Below are 24,051 nucleotides of genomic sequence, written 5' to 3' on the forward strand. Positions count from 1 at the left end.
GGGTCAGAGTGTGAATCAGGTATTGAATGTCTGACAAGAATATAATTAGAGTGAGTGGGCTGCTCAGTGTTCTCTGCTTCTTAGCTCACTAGTCAACTGCCAACTCTCAGGAGTAGATCAAAGCAGAGTACTTCTGTGAGATGAAATGAGTGTCCTCATGTGATCCAAGTCAGCCTGGTGTGGAGGGGAGAGATAGATGTCATCAGGACTTGTTCAAGACAAGCCAAACCAAAGTTAAACCAACCCCAACAGATAAGAAGCTGGACCGGGATCATCAGGGTATTCTGCCCTCAGGTTAACAAGATGATACGATGCCACTAGGCATCTTATGACGGCCCTCAAAATACCTGCTTTTGAATCACACTATTCCAATCTGTATGACAAACAATTTAGTATTAATAGAGAATCACTGCCATTCTGCAATGTCCTTCAAACTCCTCCTAGGGATTTCCTTCACCTTTCCTATTGATCTTTTGTTTGCCTTTTCCCCTGTCTTTGTCTTTTTTGAATTACTCTTTTATTGGAGTAGATTCTTCAGTAGCTTCTTGAGAAAGGGTATGTGAGACATATATTTTTTTAAACTTTGCTTTTCTGAAAATGTCTTCATTCTGATCTGATACTTGGTTGATAGATAATATGAATGTGGACTTGTCCATTCTTCACTTTAGTTCTGTCAGTTTTTGCTTGATGTAATTTGAAGCTGTATTGAGTTCATGTACATTTATTGAGTGCATGCACACTTACGATTTTTCTATCTTCCAGATGGATTTACTGTTCTATCATTTTGGGATGTCCCTCTTTACCTCTGGTCATACCCCTTGTCTGATTTAAATATAGCCATACCTACCTTTTTAAAAAACTTTTTATTTTATATTGGAGTATATTTGATTTACAATGCTGTGTTTCAGGTGTACAGCAAAGTGATTTAGTTAAACATACATATATCTATTCTTTTTCAGATTCTATTCCCATATAGGTTATTAGAGTACACTGTGCTATACAGTAGATCCTTGTTGATTACCTTTTTAAAATAAATATTTATTTATTTATTTTGGTTGCGCCTGGTCTTAGTTGCAGCATGCAGGATCTTCGTTGCAGCACACAGGATCTTTAGTTGCAGCATGCAGACTTCTTAGTTGCAGCATGCATGTGGGATCTAGTTCCCCGACCAGGGATCGAACCCAGGCCACCTGCATTGGGAGCGCAGAGTCTTACCCACTGGACCACCAGGGAAGTCCCTGATTACCCACTTGATTTTATTTCGTTTACTTTTTTAAAATACATCTTTATTGGAGTATAATTGCTTCACAACACTGTGTTAGTTTCTGTTGTACAACAAAGTTTATCAGTCATATGCATACATATATCCCCATATCCCCTCCCTCTTGAGCCTCCCTCCCACCCTCCCTATCCCACCCCTCTAGGTCGTCACATAGCAGCGAGCTGATCTCCCTGTGCTATGCGGCTGCTTCCCAGTAGCTATCTGTTTCACATCTGGTAGTGTATATATGTTGATGCCGCTCTCATTTCGCCCTAGCTTCCCTCTCCCCTCCCCATGACCTCAACTCCATTCTCTGTGTCTATGTTTATTCCTGCCCTGCCACTAGGTTCATCAATGCCATTTATTTTTTTTAGATTCCGTATATATGCGTTAGCATATGGTATTTGTTTTTCTCTTTCTGACTTACTTCACTCTGTATGACAGACTCTAGGTCTATCCACTTCACTACAAGTAACTCAATTTTGTTTCTTTTTATGGCTGAGTAATATTCCATTGTATACACGTGCCACATCTTCTTTATCCATTCATCTGTTGATGGACATTTAGGTTGCTTCCATGTCCTGGCTAATGTAAATAGTGCTGCAGTAAACATTGTGGTACATGTCTCTTTTTGAATTATGGTTTTCTCAGGGTATATACCCAGTAGTGCGATAGCTGGGTCATATGCTAGTTCAATTTTTAGTTTTTTAAGGAACCTCCATACTGTTCTCCCTAGTAGTTGTATCAGTTTACATCCTCACCAACAGTGCAGCAGGGTTCCCTTTTCACCACACCCTTTCCAGCATTTACTGTGTCTAGATTTTTTGATAATGGCCTTTCTGACCAGTGTGAGGTGATACCTCATTGTAGTTTTAATTGCATTTCTCTAATAATTAGTGATGTTGACCATCTTTTCATGTGCCTCTTGGTCATCTCTTTGTCTTCTTTGGTGAAATGTCTATTTAGGTCTTCCATCCCTTTTTTAATTGGGTTGTTTGTTTTTTTGATATTGAGCTCCATGAGCAGTTTGTATATTTTAGAGATTGATCCTCTGTCTGTTGTTTCACTTGCAGATATTTCCTCCCATTCTGAGGGTTGTCTTTCATCTTGTTTATGGTTTCCTTTGCTGTGCAAAAGGTTTTAAGTTTAATTAGGCCTCATTTGTTTATATTTGTTTTTATTTTTATTACTCCAGGAGGTGGGTCAAAAAAGATCTTGCCGTACTTTATGTCAAAAAGTGTTTATCCGGGCTTCCCTGGTGGCACAGTGGTTGAGAGTCCGCCTGCCAATGCAGGGGACGTGGGTTCGTGCCCCGGTCCGGGAAGATCCCACATGCCGCGGAGCGGCTGGGCCCGTGAGCCATGGCCGCTGAGCCTACGCGTCCGGAGCCTGTGCTCCGCAACGGGAGAGGCCACAACAGTGAGAGGCCCACGTACCGCAAAACAAACAAACAAACAAAAAATGTTTTTCCTATGTTTTTCTCTAAGAGTTTTACAGTGTCTGGTCTTACATTTAGGTCTTTAATCCATTTGGAGTTTATTTTTGTGTATGGTGTTAGGTAGTGTTCTAATTTCATTCTTGTACATGTAGCTGTCCAGTTTTCCCAGCACCACTTATTGAAGAGGCTGTCTTTTCTCCATTGTATATTTTTGCCTCCTTTGTCATAAGTTAGGTGACTATATGTGAGTGGGTTTATCGCTGGGCATTCTATCCTGTACCATTGATCTATATTTCTCTTTTTGTGCCAGTACCATACTCTCTTGATTACTATAGCTTTGTAGTATAGTTTGAAGTCGGGAGCCTGATTCCTCCAGCTCCATTTTTCTTTCTCAAGATTGCTTTAGCTATTCAGGGTCTTTTGTGTTTCCATACGAATTGTAAGATTTTTTGTTCTAATTCTGTGAAGAATGCCATTGGTAGTTTGATGGGGATTGCATTGAATCTGTAGATTGCTTTTGGTAGTGTAGTCATTTTCACAGTATTGATTCTTCTAATCCAAGAACATGGTATATTTCTCCATCTGTTTATGTCGTCTTTGGTTTCTTTCATCAGTGTATTACAGTTTTCAAAGTACAAGTCTTTCCCCTCCTTAGGTAGGTTTATTCCTAGGTATTTTATTCTTTTTGTTGCAATGGTAAATGGGAGTGTTTCCTTAATTTCTCTTTCTGATTTTGCAGTGTTAGGGTATAAGAATGCCAGAGATTGCTGTGCATTAATTTTGTATCCTTACCAAATTCATTGATTAGTTCTAGTAATTTTCTGGTAGCATCTTTAGGAATTGCTGTGTATGTATCATGTCATCTGCAAACAGTGACAGTTTTACTCCTTCTTTTCCAATTTGTATTCCTTTTATTTCTTATTCTTCTCTGATTGCCATGGCCATGACTTCCAAAACTATGCTGAATAAGAGTGGTGATAGTGGACATCCTTGTCTTGTTCCTGATCTTAGTGGAAATGCTTTCAGTTTTTCACATTGAGTATGATGTTTGCCGTGGGTTTGTCATATATGGCCCTTATTATGTTGAGGTAGGTTTGCTCTATGCCCATTTTCTGGAGAGTTTTTATTATAAATGGGTGTTGAATTTTGTGACAAGCTTTTTCTGCATCTATTGAGATGATACTATGGTTTTTATTCCTTAATTTGTTAATATGGTGTATCATACTGATTGATTTCTGTATATTGTAGAATCCTTGCATCCCTGGGGTAAATCCCATTTGATCATGCTGTATGATCCTTTTAATATCTTGTTTGATTCTGTTTGCTAGTATTTTCTTCAGGATTTTTGCATCTATGTTCATCAGTAATATTAGTCTATAATTTTTTTTTTGTGTGATACCTTTTTCTGGTTTTGGTATCAGCGTAAAGGTGGCTTTGTGGAATGAATTTGGGAGTGTTCTTCCCTTGCAATTTTTTGGAAGAGTATGAGAAAGATTGGTGTTAGCTCTTCTCTAAATGTTTGATAGAAATCGTCTGTGAAGCCATCTGGTCCTGGACTTTTGTTTGTTGGAAGATTTTTAATTACGGTTTCAATTTCATGACTGTGGTAGGTTTGTTTACATTTTCTAATTCTTCCTGGTTCAGTCTTGGAAAATTGTACCTTTACAAGAATTTGTCCATTTCTTTGTGGTTGTCCATTTTATTGGCATATAGCTGTTTGTAGTAGTCTCTTACAATCCTTTGTATTTCTGTGGTGTCAGTTGTGATTTCTCCTTTTTCATTTTAAATTTTATTGAATTGCATCCTCTCCCTTTTTTTCTTGGTGGGTCTGGGTAAGGGTTTATCAATTTTGTTTATCTTCTCAAAGAACCAGCTTTTAATTTTATTGATCTTTGCTATTGTTTTCTGTGTTTCTGTTTCATTAATTTCTGCTCTGATCTTTATGATTTTTTTCCTTCTACTGACTTGGGGTTTTCTTTGTTCTTCTTTCTCTAGTTGTTTTAAGTGTAGAGTCAGATTATTTATTTGAGATTTTTCTTGTTTATTGAGGTGAGATTGAATTGCTATAAACTTCCTTCTAACAACTGCTTTTGCTGCGTCCCATAGGTTTTGGGTTGTCGTGTTTTCATTGTTATTTGTTTCTGTGTATTTTTTCATTTTTTCTTTGAGTTCTTCAGTGATCTCTTGGTTATATAGTAGCACACTGTTTAGCCTCCATGTATTTGTGGTTTTTACAGTTTTTTTCTGGTAATTGATTTCCAATCTCATAGCATTGTGGTCAGAAAAGATGCTTGATACAATTTCAATTTTCTTAAATTTTCCAAGGCTTAATTTGTGACCCAAGATGTGATCTATCCTGGAGAATGTTCCTTGTGCACTTGAGAAAAAGTGTATTCTGCCACTTTGGGGTGGAATGTTAAATCTTTCTCATCTATTGTGTCATTTAAAGCTTGTGTTTCCTTATTTATTTTCTGTTTGGATGATCTGTCTATTGTTATAAGTGGGGTGTTAAAATCCACTACTATTATTGTGTTACTGTCGATTTTCCCTTTCATGGTTGTTAACATTTGCCTTATGTATTGAGGTGCTCCTATGTTGGGTGCATAAATATTTATAATTGTTATATCTTCTTCTTGGATTGATCCCTTGATCATTATGTAGTGTCCTTTGTCTCTTTTATCTGATACGACTATTGCTACTCCAGCTTTCTTTTGATTTCCATTTGCATGGGATATCTTTTTCTATCCCTTCACTTTCAGTCTGTATGTGTCCCTAGGTCTGAAGTGGGTCTCTTGTAGACAGCATATATATGGGTCTTGTTTTTGTATGTATTCAGCCAGTGTGTGTCTTCTGGTTGAGGCACTTAGTCCATTTACATTTAAGGTTATTATCAATATGTATGTTCCTATTACCATTTTCTTAATTGTTTTAGGTTTGTTTTTGTGGGTCTTTTTCTTCTCTTGTGTTTCCCGCCTAGAGAAGTTTCTTTAGCATTTGCTGTAAAGCTGGTTTGGTGGTGCTGAATTCCTTTAACTTTTGCTTGTCTGAAAAGCTTTTGATCTCCGTCTAATCTGATCTTGCTGCATAGAGTAATCTTGGTTGTAGGTTTTTTCTTTCATCACTTTAAGTATATTCTACCACTTCCTTCTGGCCTGCAGAGTTACTGCTGAAAAATCAGCTGATAACCTTATGGGGATTCCTTTGTATGTTACTTTTTGTTTTTCTCTTGCTGCTTTTAATATTTTTTTAAATTACATTTTGTTAGTTTGATTAACATGTCTTGGTATCTTTCTCCTAGGGTTTATCCTATATGGGACTCTCTGTGCTTCCTGGACTTCAGTGACTATTTCCTTTCCCATATTAGGGAAGTTTTCCACTATAAATCTCTTCAAATATTTTCTCAGACCCTTTCTTTTTCTCTTCTTCTTCTGGGACCTGTAATTTGAATGTTGGTGCGTTTAGTATTGTCCCTGAGGTGTCTGAGATTGTCTTCAGTTATTTTCATTCTTTTTTCTTTATTCTGCTCCTTGGCAGTTATTCCCACCATTTTGTCTTCCAGCTTACTTACTTTCTCTTCTGCCTCTTTTATTCTGTTACTGATTCCTTTTTTTTTAAACTGTGATTAGCATTTAATAATTCAGAGGAAGCCTGAGGCCTTCCTGAAGAATCACCTGGAGATTGAACTTCGAACAGCCATAACGAAGAGAGAGCTACATCACAATCAGTGGTGATAATTAAATATGTAAAATTTTCATAGAATTGAGAATAAATGAGAAATACAAGGTAAACGAACAGTAGAGTGTATAATGACTATGTGATCTTGTTATAGATTCCTTCTAGTGTAGTTTTCATTTCATTTATTGTGTTGTTCATCTCTGTTTGTTCTTTAGTTCTTCTAGATCTTTGTTAAACATTTCCTGTGTTTTCTCAGTCCGTGCCTCCATTTTATTTCTGAGATTCTAAATCATCTTTACTTTCATTACTCTGATTTCTTTTTCAGGTAGATTGCGTATTTCCTCTTCATTTATTTGATCTTGTAGGTTTTTACCTTGCTTCATCTGTGACATAATTTTTTGCTCTCTTTTTGTTTTTTTTTTTTTTTGATTGGTGGGATTGTGTTCCTGTCTTACAGCTTGTTTGGCCTGAAGCTTCCAACACTGTAGTTTGTAGGCTGTTGGGTAAAGCTGGGTCTTGGTGCTGATATGATGACCTCCAGGCGACTTCGATGAATATTCCTTGGGGTCTGACATTCTCTGTCAGTACAGTGGTTCGGACTCAGAGCTCCCACCGCAGGAGCTTCGGCCCAACCCCCAGCTAATGAACCAAGATCCTGCAAGCCGTGCATGGTGGAAAAAAAAGAAAAAACTAATAACAAAGAGTTAAGAAAATAAATTGAGACTAGGAAACTAATAGATATGTTAGAAAGAATATAAAAATTAAAATATAGATGAAATAACAACCGGAAGGTAAAACAGAACCACAATAGTAAAAAAGAGAAGAAAAAAAATAGTGGAAAAGGCCTTGGCTGTGGAGGGCGGGGCCTAAGCAGGGGCAGGGTTTGTGTGGTAGGCGGGGCCTATGGTTAGGACCTACAGGGCTGGAAAAGGCCCTGGGCAGTGTAGGGGGGTGGAGCTGAAGCTCAGCGGAACAGAAGGGGCCAAGGCATGCCTCTCGTCTCTGAGAGTGGGGGACGCCACCAGGGAGCCCAGCAGGCTTCCTGGGCCTGAGTGGGTGGGTCCACACTTTCCACTCTTCTCCTGCTCCTCTGGTCCTGGAGGGCCTCTCCCACCTGCGTTCTCCCCCCGACCTCCTGTTCTCCCCCAGCTTTTCTGTGCCCCCAGGACCCACGTGGCCTGGAGGGGGCTTTGGAGGGTGGGGGACCCGGCATGGGAGCTCAGCAGGCTTCCCGGGCCAGAGCGGGTGGGGCCAATGCCTTCCACTCCTCTCCTGCTCCTCTGGTCCTGGAGGGCCCCTCCTTCCTGCTTCTCCTGTTCTCCCCCGGCCTGCCTCCTTGCCCCTAGGACCAATGCGGCCCAGAGGGGGCCTCTGAGGGCATAGGACCTGGCCCAAGATCCAGGCAGACTTCCCCAGACCATTGGGCAGGGGAAATGGTGGACGCACTCCCCCCTGCTCTGAGCCCCCAAGGGTCCTTCCAGGCACGGGAACCCCTCTCCCACTCTCAGCCACCCCTCAGGGTGCTGGTCCTGTCTGGACTCCACTTCTCCTCCCCCCTCAGTCCCCCCACGTCCTACCGGTTTGCTTGGGTGTTCCTCCTGTCTCCTTGGGCGTCAAGGTCCCCCACCAGTGTCTGGCAGGTGCCCTAGTTGTGGGGAGATGTGAACTCTGCGTCTTCCCACACTGCCATCTTGACTCCGCCCCCCTGTTATAGAGTAGTGTGTATATGTTAATCCCAATCTCCTAATTTATCCTTCTCCCCACCTTTCCACTTTGGTAACCATAAATTTGTTTGCTAAGTCTGTGGGTCTTTCTGTTTTGTAAATAAGTTCATTTGTATCATTTTTTTAGATTTTACATGTGTGATATATATTTTTCTTTATCTGACTTACTTCACTTAGTATGATAATCTCTGGATCCATCTATGTTGCTTCAAAGGGCATTATTTCATTATTTTTTATGGCTGAGTAATATTCCTCTGTGTGTGTGTGTGTGTGTGTGTGTGTGTGTGTGTGTGTGTGTACCACGTCTTCTTTATCAGTTCCTTTGTTGATGGATACTTAGGTTGCTTCCATGTCTTGGCTATTGTAAATAGTGCTGCAGTGAACATTGGGGTGCATGTATCTTTTTGAAGTACGCTTTTCTTTGGATATATGCCAAGGAGTGGGATTGCTGGGTCATGTGGTAGCTCTATTTTTAGTTTTTTAAGGAACCTCTGTGCTGTTCTCCATAGTGGCAGTACCAATTTAAAATTCCCACCAGCAGTGTAGGAGGGTTCTCTTTTCTCCACATACTCTCCAGCATTTGTTGTTTGTAGACTTTTTGATGATGGCCATTCTCACTGTTCTGAGGTGATACTTTGTTGTAGATTTGATTTGCATTTCTTTAATAATTAGCAATGTTGAGCATTTTTTCATGTGCTTTTCGGCATTTTATATGTCTTCTTTGGAAAAATCTCTGTTTAGCTCTTCTGCCCATTCTTTGATTGGGTTGTTGTTTTCCTCTTGAGCTGCATGAGCTGTTTGTATATTTTGGAGATTAATCCCTTGTTGGTTGGTTTGTTTGCAAATATTTTCTCCCATTCTGTGGGTTGCCTTTTTGTTTATGGTTTCCTTTGCTGTGCAAAAGCTTTTAACTTTAATTAGGTCCCATTTGTTTATTGTTGTTTTATTTTCATTCCTCTAGGCAGTGGATCAAAAAAGATACTGCTGCCATTTATATCAGAGTGTTCTGCCTGTTTTCCTCCAAGAGTTTTATGGTATCTGACCTCACATTTAGCTCTTCAATCCGTTTTGAGTTTGTTTTTGTGTATGGTGTTAGAGAATGTTCTAATGTCATTCTTTTACGTGTAGCTGTCCAGTTTTCCCAGCACCATTTATTGAAGGGACTGTCTTTTCTCCTTTGTATGTTTTTGCCTCCTTTGTCGTAGATTAATCGACCATAGGTGCATGGGTTTATCTCTGGGTTTTGTATCCTGTTGCACTGATCTATTATTTCTGTTTTTGTACCAGTACCATACTGGTTTGATTACTGTAGCTTTGTAGTATAGTCTGAAGTCAGGGAGCCTGATTCCTCCAGCTCTGTTTTCCTTTCTCCGGATTGTTTTGGCTATTCTGGGTCTTTTTTTTGTGTGTGTGTGGTACACGGGCCTCTCACTGTTGTGGCCTCTCCCATTGCGGAGCACAGGCTCCGGAGGCACAGGCTCAGTGGCCATGGCTCACGGGCCCAGCCGCTCCGCGGCATGTGGGATCTTCCCAGACCGGGGCACAAACCCGTGTACCCTGCATTGGAAGGCGGACTCTCAACCACTGCGCCACCAGGGAAGCCCTATTCTGGGTCTTTTTGTGTTTCCATACAAATTAAAAAAATTTTTTTCCTACTTCTGTGAAAAAATGCCATTGGTCATTTGATAAGGATTGTGTTGAATCTGTAGATTGCTTTAGGTAGTATGGTCATTTTGACAGTATTGATTCTTCCACTCCAAGACCATCGTATATCTCTCCATATGTGTCATCTTTGATTTCTTTCATCAGTATCTTACAGTTTTCTCAATACAGGTCTTTTGCCTCCTTAGGTAGGTTTATTCCTAGGTATTTTATTCTTTTTGATGAGATGGTAAATGGAATTGTTTCCTTAATTTCTCTCTGTGATCTTTCGTTTTTAGTGTATAGGAGTGCAGTAGATTTCTGTGTATCAATTTTGTATCCTGCAACTTTACCAGAGTCATTGATGAGCTCTCGTAGTTTTCTGGTAGCATTTTTAGGATTTTCTAAGTATAGTATCATGTCATCTGCAAACAGTGACAGTTTTACTTCTTGTTTTCCAATGTGGATTCCTTTTATTTCTTTTTATTCTCCTATTTCTGGGACTAGGACTTCCAAAACTATGTTGAATAATAGTGGCGAGAGTGGACATCCTTGTCTTGTTCCTGATCTTAGAGGAAATGCTTTCAGTTTTTCACCATTGAGAATGATGTTAGCTGTGGGTGTGTCGTATATGGCCTTTATTATGTTGAGGTAGGTTCCCTCTATGCCCATTTTCTGGAGAAATTTTTATCATAAATGGGTGTTGAATTTTGCCAAAAACTTTTTCTGCATCTATTTTTTTTTTCAGTTTGCTTTTTGTTTGGTTTTTTTTAATGTGGACCATTTTTAAAGTCTTCATTGAATTTGTTACAACATTGCTTCTGTTTTTTATGTTTTTTGTTTGTTTTGTGGCCACAAAGCATGTAGGATCTTAGCTCCCCAACCAGGGATTGAACCTGCACCCCCTGCATTGGAAGGCAAAGTCTTAACCTCTAGACCACCAGGGAAGTCCCTTTTTCTGCATCTATTGAGATAATGTGGTTCTTATTCTTCAAGTTGTTAATGTGGCATATTCTTCAGGTTGTTAATTCAGTGGTTTGCAGATATTGAAAAATCCTTGCATCCCTGGGATAAATCCCATGTGATCATGATCCTTTTAATGTATTGTTGGATTTGGTTTGCTACTGTTTTGTTGAATTTTTGCATCTATGTTCATGAGTGATACTGGCCTGTAGTTTTCTTCTTTTTGTGGTATCTTTGTCTGGTTTTGGTATCAGGGTGATGGTGGCCTTGTAGAATGAGCTTGGGAGTGTTCCTTCCTCTGCAATTTTTTGGAAGAGTTTCAGAAGGATAGATATTAACTCTTAATGTTTGATAGAATTTGCCTGTGCAGCCATCTGGTTCTGAACTCTTGTTTATTGGAATCTTTTTAATCACACTTTCAATTTCAGTACTTGTGATTGGTCTGTTCATGTTTTGTATTTCTTCCTGGTTCAGTCTTGAAGGTTGTACCTTTCTAAGAGTTTGTCCATTTCTTCTAGGTTGTCCATTTTATTGGCGTATAGTTGCTTGCAATAGTCTCTTATGAGCCTTTGTATTTTTGTGGCGTCTGTTGTAACTTTTTCATTTCTAATTTTACTGATTTGAGCACTCTCCCTTTTTTTTCTTGATGAATCTGGCTAAAGGTTTATCAATTTTGTTTACCTTTTCAGAGAAACAGCTTTTAGTTTCATTGATCTTTTCTTTAATTTTCTTTGTCTCTATTGCATTTATTTTGCTCTGATCTTTATGACTTCTTTCCTTCTGCTAATTCTGTGTTTTGTTTGTTGTTTTTTCTCTACTTGCTTTAGGTGTAAGGTTAGGTTGTTTTTGTGAGATTTCTCTTGTTTCTTGAGGTGAGAATGCTTTGCTATAAACTTCCTTCTTAGAACTGCTTTTGTTTTGTCCCATAGGTTTTGGATTGTCATGCTTTTGTCTTAATTTGTCTCTGGGTTTTTCTTGATTTCCTCTTTGATTTCTTCAGTGATCCATTTGTTGTTTAGTAGCATATTGTTTAGCCTCCACGTGTTTGTGTTTTTTACAGTTTTTTTCTTGTAGTTGATTTCTAATCTTATAGTGTTGTGTTCAGAAAAGATATTTGATAAGATTTCAATTTTCTTAAATTTACTGAGGCTCGCTTTGCCTCCAGCATGTGATCTATCCTGGAGAATGTTCCACAAGTACTTGAGAAGAAAGTGTATTCTGCTACTTTTGGATGGAATGCTCTATAAATATCAATAAGTCCATGTGGTCTAATGTGTCATTTAAGGTCTGTGTTTCCTTATGGATTTTGTCTGGATGATCTGTCCATTGATGTAAGTGGGGTGTTTAAGTTCTTCACTATTACTGTGTTACTGTCGATTTCTCCTTTTATGGCTGTTAGTAATTTGCTGTATATATTGAGGTGCTTCTAGGTTGGATGCATATGTGTTTGCAATTGTTATATCTTCTTTTTGGATTGATCTCTTGATCATTATGTACGTCCTTCTTTGTCTCTTGTAACATTCTTTATTTTAAAGTCTAGTTTGTCTGATATAAGTATTGCTACTCCAGCTTTCTTTTGATTTCCATTTGCATGGAATACCTTTTTTGCATCCCCTCACTTACAGTCTGTATGTGTCTCTGCATCTGAAGTGGGTCTCTTGTAGACAGCATATATACGTGTCTTGTTTTTGTAGCTATTCAGCCAGTCTGTGTCTTTTGGTTGGAGTGTTTAATTCATTTAAATTTAAGATAATTACTGATATGTATGTCCTTATTGCCTTTTTGTTGTTTTGGGGTTGTTTTCTTAGGTCTTTTTTCTTCTCTTCCTCTTTTGTGCTCTTCTCTTGTGATTTGGTGACTATTTTTAGTGTTGTGTTTGGATTCTTTTTTGTGTGTATATCTATTGTAGATTTTTGGTTTGTGGGTACAAAAGATTTTGATGTATCAGTCTATATGTATACAAAATTGTTTTTAAGTTGCTGATCTTTTAATTTCAAGTATATTCCCAATACGCTACATTTATACTCCTCTTCTAACTGTTGCTGGTTTTGATAGCATATTTTTGTGTGGATGATTTCCTACTTTTATGTTTGCCTTTACTGGTGAGCTTTGCCATTTGTAATTTTCTGGTTTCTAGGTGTGGGTTTTTCTTTCCCGCCTAGAGAAGTTCCTTTAGCATTTGTTGTGAAGACCTTTTGGTGGTGCTGAATTCTCTTAGCTTTTGCCTGCTGTAAAGCTTTCAATTTCTCCGTTGAATCTGAATGAGATCCTTACTGGGTATAGTATTTCTGGTTGTAGGTTTTTCCCTTTCATCACTTTAAATGTATCATGCCACTCCCTTCTGGGCTGCAGAGTTTCAGCTGGAAAATCAGCTGATAACTTTATGCGGATTCCCTTGTATGTAATTTGTTACTTTTCCCTTGTTGCTTTTAATATTTTCTCTTTGCCTTCAATTTTTGCCAGTTCGATTAGTATGTGTCTTGGCATGTTCCTCCTTGGGTTTATCCTGCCTGGGACTCTCTGTGCTTCCTAGACTTGGGTGAATGCTTCCTCTCCCATGTAAGGGAAGTTTTCAGCTATTATTTCAAATACTTTCTAGGCCCTTTCTCTCCTCTCCTTCTGGAACCCCTATAATGTGAATGTTGGTGCAGTTAATGTTGTCCCTAGATGTGTCTTAAACTGTTGTCAGTTTTTTTTCATTTTTTTCTTTATTGTGTTCCATGACAGTGATTTCCACCATTCTGTCTTCCAGGTTACTTATCTGTTCTTCTGCCTCATTTATTCTGCTATTGATTCCTTCTAGTGTGTTTTTCATTTCTCTTATTGTATTGTTCATCTCTGTTTTTTAAATTTTCTAGCTTTTTGTTAAGCATTTCTTGTATCTTTTCAGTCTGTGTCTCAATTCTCTTTCCCATATCTTGGATCATCTTTACTATCATTACCCTGAATTCTTTTTCAGGTAGATTGCCTGTCTCCACTTCACTTAGTTGTTCTTTTTTATCTTGTTCCTTCTTCTGGACCATATTTCTCTGCCATCTTGTTTTCTTTAACTTTCTATTTTTGCATTGCACAGCCTGCAGGATTATAGCTCCTCTTGTTTCTGATGTCTGCCCCCTGGTGGATGAGGCTGGTCTAAGAGGCTTGTGCAAGCTTCCTGTTGGGAGGGTCTGGTGCCTTCCCACTGGTGGGTGGGGCTGGGTCTTATCTGTCTGGTGGGAAGGGGCATGTCTATAGGCGGCTGTGGGTTTAGAAAACTTTAAGCAGCCTGACTGCTGATGGATGGGGCTGTGTTCCCACCCTGTTGGTTGGTTGTCCTGTGGTGTCCCAGCACTGCAGCCTTTGGGCTGTCTGGTGGGGCCAGGTCTTGGTGTCAAAATGTTGGCCTCCAAGACAGCTCACGCCAATGAATACTCCTCAGTTTCTCCACCCCAGTGTCCTTGTCCTTGCAGTGAGCCACAGCTGCCCCCCACCTCCCCAGGAGACTCTCCAAGACCAGCAAGTAGGTCTCTGAGGCTCTTATGAAGTCACTGCTTTTTCCCCAGGTCCTGGTGTGCACACGAAACCTTGTGTGTGCCCTCCAAGAGTGATATTTCTGCTTCCCCCAGTCCTGTGGATTTCCAGCAATCAAGCCCCACTGGCCTTCAAAACCAGATGCTCTCAGGGCTCCTCCTCCCAATCCAGACCCCCAGACCGGGGACCCTGTCATGGGACTCAGAACTCTCACTCCTGTGGGAGAATCTTTGTGAATATATTTTCCAATTTGTGGGTCACCCACCTGGCAGCTATGGGATTTGATTGTATCAGGAATGCACCCCCCCCTACTGTCTCATTGCAGCTTCTTCTTTGTCTTTGGAAGTAGAATATCTTTTTTGGTAGGTTCCAGTCCTTTTTTGTCAGTGGTTGTTCAGCAGTTAGTTGTGATTTTGGTGTTTCCGTGAAAGGAGGTGAGGTCAGGTCCTTCTACTCCACCATCTTGTCCAGGCATCCCTGCCTCTAGAGTCACAGGCTGTATATCTACCTTTTTATGATTAGCATTTTCATGGTATATCTTTTCCATTTTTTTTTGCTTCAACCTATTTGTGTTCTTATATTTATAGTGTGTTTCTTACCTCTAAGTAACATATAGTTGGGTCATAGTTTTTATCCAGCCTGACCGTCTTTTAATTGACTTATTATTTTGTCTGTAATTAAGTTCATTATACAGTTGGATTTAAGTCTGTCATCTTGCTGTTTGTTTTTCATCTGTCCTATATGTGTCTTTTTTCCTTTGTGTGTTTCTTTTTTTAAGAAAATGGTTTCTCTAGGGATTACAGTTTCTATACTGTAATAATCACCTCAAATTAGGATTATACCACCTCACTACAATCCAAGAGCAGAAATCAGTATACTGCAGTGAATTCTTAAAGCTTTTGTTTATCTGTGTATGCCTTTATTTTGAAAAGTATTTTCCCTGGGCATAGAATTCTAGGGTTAATTTTTGTTTCAGTACTTTAAACATGAATTCCATTTCTGTCTCACATGTGTGGTTTCCATTAAGAAATAATTCTTCATTTTTATTGTTCTTCCCTAAAGGAAGTGCGTCTTTTTTTTTCTTCTTTCTTTTGGCCACGCTGTGCAGCATGCAGGATGTTAGTTCCCTGGCCAGGGATCGAACCTGCACCCCCCTGCAGTGGAAGCACAGAGTCTTAACCACTGGACTGCCAGGGAAGTCCCCCTCTGGCTTCTTTTAAGATACTCTTTCTCAGACACTCAGCAGTTTGAATGTGATGTATTTAGGTATAATTTTCTTTGTATTTATCCTGCTTGGGCTTTACTGAGTTTCTTAGATTTGTGGTCATTGCCTTTTATCAAATTTGGAATATTCTCAGCTATTATTTCTTCAAATATTGTTTCTGTCCCATTGTTTTTTCCTCTTCTTCTGGGACTACACATTATCCTTTTTTGTTTTTCCTTTTAGCATTTTAAGGAATGGTGCATTAGACTTTTTTGGCCATGCTTCACATCTTGTTAATGCTTTGTCTTTCCCCCCATTTTTTTCTCTTCTGCTTCAGTTTGAATATCTTCTATTTACCTGTCTTCAAATTCACAATTCTTATCTTCTGCTGGGTCTAGTCTACTCTTAAGACTATACAATGAGTTTTTAATTTCAGTTAAAAACTACATTTTGCAGTGCTACAGTGTCCATTTGCTTTCTTTTTGTAGATCCCAGTTTTTTGTTGAAATATTTCCATATTTTCACTGCATTATCTTTTTTCTATATTAACATATTACTGTACAGTTAATCTGAACTCTTTTTATGCTAACTCTAATACATGAATTACCACTGTGTCTGTTCTTGACTATTTCTTGGTTTTTTGTCTTTTAATTGCTTTTTGATTTTTTTGCATGTCTAGTAATTTTTGTGTGTTGGACATGTTGTATGGTGCATAATTCCCTCTAAAGAATGTAAAGTTTTATTCTGACAATAACTTAACTATCTGGTGGAACAAAACTGCTATACTCTGCTAGTTCTCCTGGAGGCTTGCCTTCCACCTGCACATGTTAGGAGCCAGCCAAAGATCTGAGGTGAATTTTTTTTTTTTTTTGTGGTACGCGGGCCTCTCGTTGTGGCCTCTTCCCGTTGCAGAGCACAGGCTCCAGGTACGCAGGCTCTGCGGCCATGGCTCACAGGCCCAGCCGCTCCGTGGCATGTGGGATCTTCCCGGACCGGGGCACGAACCCGTATCCCCTGCATCGGCAGGCGGACTCTCAACCGCTGCGCCACCAGGGAAGCCCTGAGGTGAATTTTTATGCAGAATTTTAGAGCCCCTTCTCTATGGCTTCCTATCTCCATTACTCTGCCCCCAAATCCCAGTTGTTTTGCAGACCCAAATCCAATTTTTATTTATTCCATGTAGCAATACTGTCACTTTCTGCTTAATATCTATTTCTCTGTGCCATAGTCTAGAAAATATCTTTAGGGACATTTTGCTGGATATAAAACTCAAGACTGATCATTTTTGCCTTTCAGCACTTTTATCATTGGTGTGAATGTTTAGTTCCCTTCATGCTCACCCATCTTTTCAATAATTGTAGCCCTGCAGTGGTTGCTTTCCAGTACCTGCAAACTCTTTTATTTATTTGCCCAGCTTTTGTTGTTTTCTTCTTTCAGAATTTTGAAGTCATTGCTTTTTGGTGTTGTATTTCAACAAGTACAAAGTCCTGTCTATTTATCAGAATGTGACCTGTTCAGTTCTCTCCTGAAACTTACAGGCTTTTCTCCTTTTTCCCAGGGTTCTAAATTTTTCTGATTTCTCTTCCTGTTTGCCTAGTAATTCATAAAATATTTTTATTTTTCTTTCTTTTTATTATTTTTTATTTTTTCTTACCATTTTCTTTGGGTTGAGCTCCAAGGAAGTTTGTCACTTACCTATGTTTGGTTTGATTCTGTTAAGTATGAAAATGCACAGAAATACAGATAAAAGCATATTAGGTTGAGCTATATGAAATTGCCATTTTTGTATGTCCAAATAGTTGAATGTCATCACTTGCAATACAGTTCAGTCTAATAACTATCAACCAGTTACACCATCCAGTAGTCAATATTTATCATCTTGGCTTATTTGCCTCCACACATAATATGTTTTTTCCTGTTTGTTACACAATTCATACATGAATTCTGTCACTTACTCTCTCTCACTGTATCATGGTTCTGCCCTCCTAGCATGCTGTCACTGCTGGTATTTGGTCACCTCATTCAATGCTAAAATCTTTTTGACTATTAAAGCCAGTGTCCTCACTTTAGAGGTAGCCAGTTCTCTTTTCTGATATTTTTATATTCATTAAGTAGAATTTGAGGATCATGGTATATACATATTTTTAGAATTTTGTTTTAACTAATTAGTGATGTTCCTGGGCTAGCCATTACAATGCCTTTTATTTTCAAGCTTTGTGTTATTTAAGTTTGTCTCTTATAAAAAGTATGTTTTGGTTTTTGTTGTTTTTAAACTTCTCTGAAGGTCTTAATCTTTTATGAAATGTTTTCAAATCTCAGTGTCCCTAGATCAAGTTTTATTGGAACACAGCCATGTCCATTTGTTTACATATTGTCTGTGCCTGCTTTCGTGGTAAAACAGCCAACTTGATTAGTTGTAGTTGAGGCTACATACTGTCTACAAAACCTAAAATATTTACTAATTGGCCCTGTATAGAAAATATTTACCAACTCACATTCTAGTATTATGAGCGCTTTGAGGGTATTCTGTTACTTTCTGGCTTCCAGTGTTTGTATTGAAACAACAGAAAACAATGTATTTTTTTCTTCTGAGATTGTTAGTTTTTTTATGATGTGCCTAAATGTGGTTTTCTTTATATTTATTCCTGGGGTTAGAGGTATTCTATAGTCTGATGTGAGCTCTTCCAGAAAGTTCTCAGCCATTATCTCTTCAAATATGTTTCTGTTGCATCTTGCTTCTCTTACTGGGGCTCCAGTTGCAAGTATATTAGACCTTTACTTTGTGCCACGTACCTCTTAGGCATTTTGATGTGTTTTCCATCCTTTGTTCTTTTTCTATTTCAGTCTGGATATTTCTCACTGACCTATCATCAGGTTTACTAATCATCTCTTCAGTTGAATCTAACCTGCTGTTAAATCCAATTATATATATTTTCTAAGATTTTTTTTTTTCTACTCAGTTTTATGGCTGTGCTGTTCCTTTCTTTTGTGAAGGTTATTTAGCCCATGACTTATGCCTCTGTGATGATGAGTCACATTGTGCCTCTACTTACATTGTACTGACGATGTAGTGATGATTTTACTTATACTTACTCCATGAATAGAGTGACCATATCCTGGATGCTGAAGAGCTAAATTACCACTAATAAGACCAATACCAAAATGCAAATAAATTGTCAAGAACAAGTTCAGCCAGAATTGATCTGGGAATCAGTTGTATTCCCAATTGTTGTTATTGTTTGTAATGTAGATTACAAACAATAAAAAGCATTTTTAATGACGAGACAAGCATACTAGGGCATGCATGACATCTCAGGAAAATAAGCCACATTCTAGGATTTACCAGGTATTACCACATTTTCTTGCATAATCTGAGTACAGTTCAGATGCTCTATTATTTTAGCTAGCTACTTAGGATGTTGCTATAGGAATTCTGTGGCATGGCTCTTCAGGAAGCAAGAAAATAGAGGGAGAAAAATTTGAATACTGAGCACCATTCAGTTAGCATTGTTTTTTGTTTTTTATAAATTTATTTATTTATTTTTGGCTGTGTTGGGTCTTTGTTGCTACACGCAGGCTTTCTCTAGTTGCGGTGAGCAGGGGCTCCTCTTTGTTGTGGTGCGCAGGCTTCTCATTGCGGTGGCTTCTCTTGTTGCAGAGCATAGGCTCTAGGCACGTGGGCTTCAGTAGTTGTGACACGCGGGCTCAGTATTTGTGGCTCACGGGCTCTAGAGCGCAGGCTCAGTAGTTATGGTACTCAGGCTTAGTTGCTCCACAACATGTGGGATCTTCCCGGACCAGGGCTCAAACCCGTGTCCCCTGCACTGGCAGGCGGATTCTTAACCACTGCGCCAACAGGGAAGTCCCCGATTAGAATTCTTTTTGTTTTATTTTATTTTATTTGAGTCCCTAACTTGTACTCATGTATTTTGTGCTAACAGAAATACAGAGATACAATTTCTGGTCTAAAAAATCATAACATCTAATGGGGAGAGTAAAAGAAATAGGGCACATTTTTTTAAAAAGGAAAGAAAAAAGAAAGCAGAGTGAAATATATGCCACAAGAGACATACAAATAAAGTACTCCAGGTTTAAAAGAGAGTAGGGACTCAAATTATGGAAGATCACATCTAAGTGATCTGTGATGTGACCTAAGTGGGAGGATCTGTGCATAGAGAGGGGAGTCAGGGGAGAGAGGGATGGAAGAGGAATTTGAATGGTGTTGAATGCTAGGCAGTCATAGTTTATTTCAAGACATAATGGATGATGTTTCTAATCAAGGTAATTGTATGAGTAGAGCTATACTTTAGAAAAATCACGTTAGCTTTATAATGTGGAGTAGATGAGAATGAGAGGAGACAGGAAATAAGAGTTAGGAAGCTTTTGTAATAGCTGGGGTGGCAGTGGAAAGAGGAAGCAAAGATAAGACTTGAGGGGTTCTATAGCTTGCCTATAAGGGTGAAGAGTGGTCTTGGGTCTTGTGTCCTTAATTTAGTCCCTGGGAAATTTCCTAGTGTTCCTATTTTTAAAGCTATAATTTCAGAAGTGATCTGAAAGTGGGAATAAATATTTACTACTGGGAAAATCTTGACTCCATGATTGTTGACCTCAATATCATTGATCTCAGGCATAGATGACCCACCACTGGCATTCTCTGCTCCCATGCCATGTGGCTAAAGATTCCTATAAGATGTCATAAAATAATACTATTGGGTTACCTGAAAATTTGTGCAATATAACTAGGTCATTTGTAGTGCTCAGACCTTTATCTCATTTTTTTCTTACTTTCTGTGACTTTCCCTGAGGCTACGAGTTATGAGTGGGAGATGGTGGGAAGTCACTGGGGTATGCATTTTAAAGATGGTGACAAGCGTAATGTAGATTTTGGAGGTATTTGGAAAAAGGAGCGGTTAAGGAACTGGAGGTCATAACTGAAGAGGACAGTTACATGGATTCAGTAGACAGGGAATGTTAATAGGTTAAAGAGGATTCTTGTACTCAGAATTAAATTCGTAGGTGAAGATTTTAGACGTTTAACAGTTTGAAATGTCGAGGTCTGCTCTGGGTGTCAAATACACTAAATACACCTCTACTCGTGGCCATAGGATTTGTGCTCCGAACACCAAATTGATTCCACATCAAAACTGCATCTGTCATTGACAAAAGTAATTCTTTGAGGACAGTCATGTTTGACATCCCTTTTAGTCCTATACTATCAGAATTGTGTTTTATCTCTAATTTTTGGAGGTTTTTTGTTTGTATAGAGTATGGAAAACAGCATTGTGAGAAAAAATACATAATATTTTCATACTTGATGGTAGGGTCATTTCTAAATCATTGTAACTTGAGCCAAAATGATGTGCCACAGGTTTATTAACCCTTGTTGGTCTGGCAGCGATGCAAAAGTTCTTATTATACTTATCCTGTGGCCAAGTGAATGTAGATGATTTTTGAAAGTTATCAAATGGTCTTCTATTTTTTTCCTTATAACTCTTCTTGGTTTTTATTACAGTCTTGGTTTTCTAGCTCATGACTCTTCATATTTATATGCTTCAGCATGTCTTTTGTTCCATGTGGATTGTTTACTGTAGTGAAAAGTGTCATATATACATTCAGACCAAGAAACAAAAATTAGCCAGCATTCTTGAAACTCTTGTGAAATCTTCCCTCTGTAGCTGGAATTAGTTCCTTTTCATTGCTTTATAGTACTGATTGTTTTAATGTACCACGAGAAATTAATCTATTGATGAATGTTTGTTTTTCCAGTTTAGGGCTCTTACGTAAACTGCTGCTGTGGATATTTTTTTTATTAAAAGTAATAGACTTAACTTTTAACTATTTTTTATTGAGGTATAATTGACATAACATTTTTAGTTTCAGTTGTACGTTATTTGATATTTGTGTGTACTGTGAAGTGATCACCACAATAAGTCTAGTTAACATCCATCATCACCAGTTATAATTTTTTTTATGATAACTTTCAAGATGTTAGCAACTTTCAAATCTGCAATACAGTATTATTAACTACAGTCCTCATACTGTACATTACATGACTGACTTTGTAACTGAAAGTTTGTACCTTATGGCCCCTTTCATGCATTTCTCCTACCTCCACTCTCTAGCCTCTGGCAACCACCAATCTGTTCTCTGTATCTATGTGCTTGTTTTTCTTTTTTTTAGATTCTACATAGATTGAGATCATATGGTTTTTGTCTTTCTCCGTCTGACTTATTTCATATAGCATAATTCCCTCAAGGTCCATCCATGTTGTTGCAAATAGCAAGACTCCCTTCTTTTTTATGGCTGAATATTCCATCCGTGGATACTTAGGTTGTTTCCATATGTGACTTCTGTAAATAATGCTGAAATGAACATGAGGATAGCCATCCTTTAGTATCCTAGGGGCGTTGGTTCCAGGGCCCCCCATGGATACCAAAATATGCAGATACTCAAGTCCCTTACATAAAAGGCATAGTATTTGCATATAACCCATATACATCCTCCCTTATACTTTAAATTATCTCTAGATTACTTAAAGTACCTAGTACAATATAAGTGATGTGTAAATAGTTGTAACTGTCTTTTTTTATAATAGCCTTTCTTACAGGTGTGGCGATATTATTTCACTGTGGTTTTGATTTGTATTTCCCTAGTAATTAGTGATTTTGAACACCTCCTGTACCTGTTGGCCATTTGTATGTCTTCTTAGGAAAAATGTCTATTTATCTCCTCTGCCTTTTTTTTTTTTTTTGCAGTACACGGGCCTCTCACTGTTGTGGCCTTTCCCATTGCGGAGCACAGGCTCCAGACGCGCAGGCTCGGCCATGGCTCACGGGCCCAGCCGCTCCGCGGCATGTGGGATCTTCCCAGCCTGGGGCACGAACCCCTGTCCCCTGCATCGGCAGGCGGACTCTCAACCACTGCGCCACCAGGGAAGCCCTCCTCTGCCCATTTTTTAATTGGATTGGGTTTTTTTTTTTCTTTGCTATATATTAACCCCTTAGCAGATACATGATTTGCAAATATTTTCTCCCATTTGGTAGGTTTTGCCTTTTCATTGTGTTGTTTCCTTTGCTGTGCAAAAGCTTTTTAGTTTGATGTAGTCTCACTTGTTTGTTTTTGCTTTTCTACCCTTTTTATGGCTTGGATATGGTAGAGCGATCTTTATTTATGCCTGATATTTTATCTTATAATTGGAATTTCATCTTCTGCCTTTAAATATTCAAAGCTTTAATTAACTCTTTAATATTGTCTAGTTTGAGACCACAAAAATAATACCTATATGAGCATCACCACTAACTGGTAACATTAAATACTGCATAATAATGTTTATGTAACTGTCTTCATATGTACATTTTCAGAGGAGAAACAATGTTTTAGTAATCTTAAATACCTGCTTAATATGACAGCACCAGAGATATAGGGGAATCTGAATAAATGCTTTAACTATTTATAAAAATATTTTTTGGAGACATGACAAAACAGTTGGTATCACATGTAAGTTTTTTTAAATGAATGGTTCTTTTACAACATGGTAAGAGTAAGTTTTCATATGTCCTTCCTGCATCACCAAATGCTGATCATTTCAGAATGAATAGCAATATGCCATTTCAGGGATCAGTGTCATTTACGGATGTGACTGTGGACTTCACCCAGGAGGAATGGGAGCAACTGGACCCCTCCCAGAGGATCCTCTACATGGACGTGATGCTGGAGAATTACAGCAACTTACTATCAGTGGGTAAGGACAGCTTTCAGGTGTAGTTCGTAGTTCAATGTTGCCTAGTAGTGTTTAGGTCCTTTCTCAGTTACCAACAATTATAAGATTCTGAATTGCTAAATGGTTTTGGTGTCAAGCTTCATGTATTTAAGCTGAGAGAGAGTGCAGACTCTGAAGTTCTACCTTCTTTATTTTCAGGCTTTCTGAAGTCCAAGCAGTTAGGAGCTGTGTTCCATTATCAAGTTCTCTGATATTATCAAACCAGATTTTCATGTTGGATCAGTGAGAAGAGTTATGGATACCAGAGTTAGAATTTCCAGTTCACAACTTTCTAGGGAAGATGTGGAAGGTCGGAAGGAGAATCAGATAGAAGCCAGTGGAAGTAATATCCTAGAGATTATGAATGGGTTGGTATCTTTGAAATATTTTTTAGGAATCTATTTTTCAATTCCCTAAAGCTTTCGAGGTAGCTGAGAACAGATGACTTGTGCACCTCATATCCTGAGTCATACCTCCAGATATCAGCCTCTTGCTGCTTAATGTTTTTCCTGTTTAATTTCTATAGCTATTCACCTCTCACACTCAAGCCTTGATTCTTGCCTAACATGTTTTAAACCTTTGTTCTGTGATTAGTTCCTCTTTCATTAGTATTCTCACTTAGCCTGAATGGTGACTTCTATATTTTAGGTCATGGGAATTGGTTTAGTAGCCTCAAGGAAAATACAAACTTTTCAGTACAAGAGTGACACAAATGGCAGCAGGATCACAAGAGTCAGGAATAAGCAGTAATACAGAGATCAGAGTAAAGTTCTTAAAGCATAGCTTGAGGCCGGGTAAATTTGATCCTTAAGATTCCTTCAAATAAAAGCAGGGACGAGAATGGTTTGAGGAAGAAATTAAACACATGAAAAGGAG

At 38.6% G+C, this 24,051-nt stretch overlaps 1 protein-coding gene across 1 annotated transcript in view; it reads left to right on the plus strand.

Annotated features, from left to right (window-relative positions):
• Positions 1-24,051, plus strand: part of ZFP1 (ZFP1 zinc finger protein) — a 36,067-nt gene that overhangs the window by 10,202 nt on the left and 1,814 nt on the right. The window contains exon 3 of the mRNA XM_065899266.1: positions 23,031-23,157. Coding sequence (XP_065755338.1) covers positions 23,031-23,157 — 127 coding nt within the window. The remainder of the gene's footprint in view (positions 1-23,030; positions 23,158-24,051) is intronic.

Source organism: Phocoena phocoena, chromosome 20, assembly GCF_963924675.1.
Source record: "Phocoena phocoena chromosome 20, mPhoPho1.1, whole genome shotgun sequence".
Classification (NCBI taxonomy): Eukaryota; Metazoa; Chordata; class Mammalia; order Artiodactyla; family Phocoenidae; genus Phocoena; species Phocoena phocoena.